This window comes from Sabethes cyaneus, chromosome 2, assembly GCF_943734655.1.
Source record: "Sabethes cyaneus chromosome 2, idSabCyanKW18_F2, whole genome shotgun sequence".
Lineage (NCBI taxonomy): Eukaryota > Metazoa > Arthropoda > Insecta > Diptera > Culicidae > Sabethes > Sabethes cyaneus.
This window is the reverse complement of record NC_071354.1, coordinates 187294095-187297093: the sequence shown is the minus strand read 5'-3', so window position 1 is coordinate 187297093 and position 2999 is coordinate 187294095. Positions and strand designations below refer to the sequence as shown.

General features: G+C 38.5%; 1 protein-coding gene across 1 annotated transcript; it reads left to right on the top strand.

Annotated features, from left to right (window-relative positions):
• The first annotated feature begins 428 nt into the window (after positions 1-428).
• On the top strand, positions 429-2277 carry LOC128737738 (zinc finger protein 628-like). Its single transcript, XM_053832436.1, has 2 exons — positions 429-1634; positions 1722-2277. Exon 1 carries the CDS (start codon positions 449-451, stop codon positions 1604-1606), a length of 1158 nt encoding a protein of 385 aa, XP_053688411.1. The 5' UTR covers positions 429-448; the 3' UTR covers positions 1607-1634; positions 1722-2277.
• The last annotated feature ends 722 nt before the right edge of the window (positions 2278-2999 follow it).

The window sequence follows — 2999 nt, the reverse complement described above, 5'->3', positions numbered from 1 at the left end:
ATATTGACTTTTCCATTCAGGTTTTTCATATAAAATCATACTTCGTAAAACACCTAGACTTGATGGTGAAAAATGGAAGTCGGTTCGGAATTCAGCACCTCGAAAGACAAAATATTCATCCAAAAAATTCCATGCATCCTCGCATGCATGAAGAAAAAAAATTTTTAAAGAGCGTTCCGTTTTCCTTATAAGTAGCTGTTTTCGTTTCAACATTTTTAGCAACACTGCCAAACGATGTTGTGAGGACAAAAGAGATGAAGAGAACGATAAATGTCAATAAATTCTATAATTCAGGTGTTTTTCACTGCAAAAGTCAAAAAGGCATCATAATTTTGTTCTCAAGTGGTTTAGAAAATCTTTAAAATTTTATGGTATTCTAAGAACTACAGTGTACAGTAATTGTGTGTCGGTATTTGTAAAAAATCACAGTGTACTGTTTCTGCTCTCAATGCAGTCAAATCTCTATTCTGAAGATTCCTTATTCGGTTATTGGAATGAGTTCGACGGAGGCCCAGGCCACTATCCTTTTTCGCCGCAAATTCCACCGCAGCCTATAATAGGAAACCAATTTGAAAATTTTACCCTATTGCCACCGCCACCAACAGGAATAGCATGCCCGGCAGGCTTAATGGTGCCAACTGCATGTCCGAACCCGTTAATGGGACCAGTTCCACGTACCTATGCACGGTTTCCCCCAGCTTTGCCAGTGCCACAATGTGGACCTCCACATCAACAGCTTCCAGCTATTAGTCTATCATCGCCACATTTCACCACCTTTCAACCACATCCGCCTCAACAATATCCAATAATTGCACCACCAGTTGTTCCAGGACCGTTGACTGTTGATGGGGTTGAGCGAACTCATCTCAACGATAATGGTCAAGTGGAACAAGTAGTGGTTAAAAATGGCCAAGTGTTTCATATAAGCTTTCTAGACGAACCGACTGAGGCAGCCGTTTCTGTCCCTCCGACGCCGAACAGTGAGGATACGGAAAGCGAGGAAAGTCAGTCCAGAGATTGGATCAACTACGACGAGTTACCATTGTTACAGAATGTCTGCGGAGGCGAAACGGAAAATGGCACATACAAGTGCGGTATTTGCGGGAAAGAATTAAAATCAGCGCTAAATTTATATGTTCACGAACAAGTGCATAAATCCACGCGGTTGGATTGTAAGACTTGTGGAAAACGATTCAATAGAATTGGAAAATTAGAGCACCACACTCGCAGACACCATCCGGAAACGTTACCCGAAGAGTCTCCTGCAGCATGTGGTAAAGACAGTCCAAGTACGCCAGTTTTGAGTGATTTTAGCAACTATTGTGTTGAATGTGAGGAATTTTTCAACAGTTCGGATGAATTGCAGAACCACATGGAGATAAACCATCGGCTTATTGACGATTCGCAATGCTCCAAAATCTCGTTGAAGAAATCGGTCGGTTGCCCGTACTGCAATGAATCCTTTGAATGGCCTTGCCTACTAAAAACGCACATGACAAAACATACTGGCGAGAAACCATTCATCTGCGAGCGATGCAATGTATCGTTCAGGTTTGTGCAGAGTTTCTATCGCCATAATAGACGGGTTCATGGACGTGAAAAATAAAAAAAAACAGATTGCAGCAGAATATCAGGTAAGCCATCAGTGGTAATAACTAAGAATGCCAGCTACGAAATTTTCCTCATTCGACTAAAAGCGATTTCTTTTTCTATCCGTCTAGAGTCTACAGCTGAACAATTCTGATTGAATCGCATTACTTCAGTAAGCAGCAATTAATAGTTTTCCAAACGTAAGTACAGAGTCCCATTAGTAGCCTCAAAAAGGTTAGCCACTAGATTTATAAGAACAAAATGATTATTACGAAATTCTTTAAATGAGATTTAACAGTCATATTATGACGCACATACTTAATCAAAACAAAGCATGATATTACCTGTTTGCACAAAAGGGCATTACGGAAACAAGCAATTCGACATTTTTGACATTTAGTTTATAAAAACATAATTAGTTTCTATATCATACAGCTGTGGAAATTCTACTCATAGTAAATATTTTCGAATACATTTTATCTTAAACCCAATCTGTGTTACCGTGGTATACTTTACTTAGGAATAGTCAATTTAGTTCAGTGAAATATTTTAAATAATTGACGATATTTTAAGTTATTGTCAGCAGGGAAAATATAATAGAATAGCACATTTCTGTTTCATAAGTATTGTCGCTCAAAGCACTCAAATTTGAAGTCCAATAACGTGAAAAATCTGATCAACTGTGTGCTTCCCTTTGTTAGTTAAACATTAACAACATATTTTGTTATGTCACATTTTTGTTCTGGCTAATAAATGATAGACTAAACGTGCTGTATTGATCTGATCCGAAATATAAAACCTAACACGATTACATATGACCGTGCACAAACCCGTATATGTTTTTATAGTTAAGTAAATGTGCTAAAATGCTGTAATACCCAGAAACTTGTAATGTTGCTGAATAATAGCTTTTCATCTTTTGTTTTGTGTATTTTAATTGTATAACGTTGAACTATAACGGCGTTTGCATTATAGTTTTCGAATAAAATTTCATTGGAAATGACGGCAATCGATGAAATTAAATTTCGCTGCTTCAGAATGTGTCGTTACATAACGTGCTAAATGACTCGGTTTTGCTTGCACGTCGATTGTTTACGGAGGAATTCTCTGACCCTTGTTTTGGTCACTGGTGGACGATGCATTCCTTTACAAGCTTTCGCAGCTTGGTTACAAGATTATAACTTACACCATTCTATAATGTTTACTATAGGCTGTAGGGGCTTAATATAGGGCCCTATTCTGTAAGTCACGTCGAGTGTCACTTTGCTCGACTAGTCGACTTTTGGTATTATGTAAGTCACACGCGACCCGGTTTTGTCGAGTAACTCGACTGAGTCCACCGCTAAAAAGCTAGTGACTAAAAGGTTAGCAAGTGACGCCTGAGCTAGCTTTGTTTTGGTCGTGGAATG

What these genes read in the sequence shown, in the direction of transcription:
- LOC128737738 (XM_053832436.1), top strand. Translation starts at nt 449, where the DNA reads ATGCAGTCAAATCTCTATTCTGAAGATTCCTTATTCGGTTATTGGAAT.